The sequence below is a fragment of the Aplysia californica genome, unplaced genomic scaffold (assembly GCF_000002075.1).
Source record: "Aplysia californica isolate F4 #8 unplaced genomic scaffold, AplCal3.0 scaffold00757, whole genome shotgun sequence".
In the NCBI taxonomy this organism is placed as follows: domain Eukaryota; kingdom Metazoa; phylum Mollusca; class Gastropoda; order Aplysiida; family Aplysiidae; genus Aplysia; species Aplysia californica.
The window spans coordinates 367,834-368,897 of NW_004798027.1; the positions used below are offsets into that span (position 1 = coordinate 367,834).

Consider the following 1,064-nt stretch of genomic DNA (forward strand, 5'->3'; position numbering starts at 1 on the left):
CCCCCTCTCTCTCTCTCTCTCTCTCTCTCTCTCTCTCTGTGTGTCTCACGCACACACATGTGGGATTGAGGGGAAGGGGGAGGTATGCACAGGCAGACAGGTAATACATTTACACAAACGTACACAAACACACATATAGACATACACAACTCATATAAAAAGCATAGACCAGACCACAAAACAGTACGGGTACTTACACACAACAGCATTGATCAGAGGAAACAGTACGGGTACTTACATAGACCAGACCACAAAACAGTACCGGTACTTTAACAAAGATCCGAGGAAACAGTACGGGTACTTACATAGTCTTTGAACAGGAAGGAAATCAGTTGTGACAAGCCTATTGTCCACGTTTCCTGAAAAACACAGATTAAAAAAATACTTAGTTTAGTTTGTTTGAGGAAAGAGAAGCACATAGACACAATAATGGTCATTTAGTTTTGGGGGAAAGTTAGAATGGTAGAGAGAAGCAACAGACGGGAAAGTAAAGAAATAGGACCTACCAGTGGCACCCTTTAAAGACCCGCAAAAAGAAACCTTTCAATAATATACAGTCAATCATGATCATAAATAAAATTTAACCTCCAATTTTTTAAAATCATTTTATTTTTCTCTCCAAATGTCGTGACAGTAGAGATGAGCAGAAAATTATCCCCACACGCTCATCATTTTTTCACTTTAGTAGGAGTGAGAGAAGGAATGCAGAGGAAAACCCTTATCTTCTGTGACCCTGATAACCACATCAAACTGACAATGAACAGCTTAATACCCAGGACAGATATGGTGAGGGGTCATCAAAAACTGTGCTAGATATTTCCCTTCCAGAAATAGACAGAAAAGGGCGCCATAAGTTTAAAAAAAACACACCAAAAAAAGACCACGTAGAGATGTTTTTAATGTTTTAGTGACAATTTTACAGCACTTCCAACACAATAAGGTCATAAAAGTGCTGAAGCTTAGAGGTGTTACAAGAGTATAACAGACGTAAAAAAAAGAAGGAGGAGAGATAAAGACGATAGATGTTTGATAGGAAAGAAGGAGCAAACCACACAAGAGCACCC

At 39.1% G+C, this 1,064-nt stretch overlaps 1 protein-coding gene across 1 annotated transcript in view; it reads right to left on the reverse strand.

The window, feature by feature from the left end:
* The window catches only part of LOC101846314 (protein timeless), a gene marked incomplete at its 5' end in the record, with an annotated part of 25,796 nt that overhangs the window by 22,085 nt on the left and 2,647 nt on the right, over positions 1 to 1,064 (reverse strand). Inside the window, 1 exon segment of the mRNA XM_013088531.2 lies at positions 306 to 359. Coding sequence (XP_012943985.1) covers positions 306 to 359 — 54 coding nt within the window.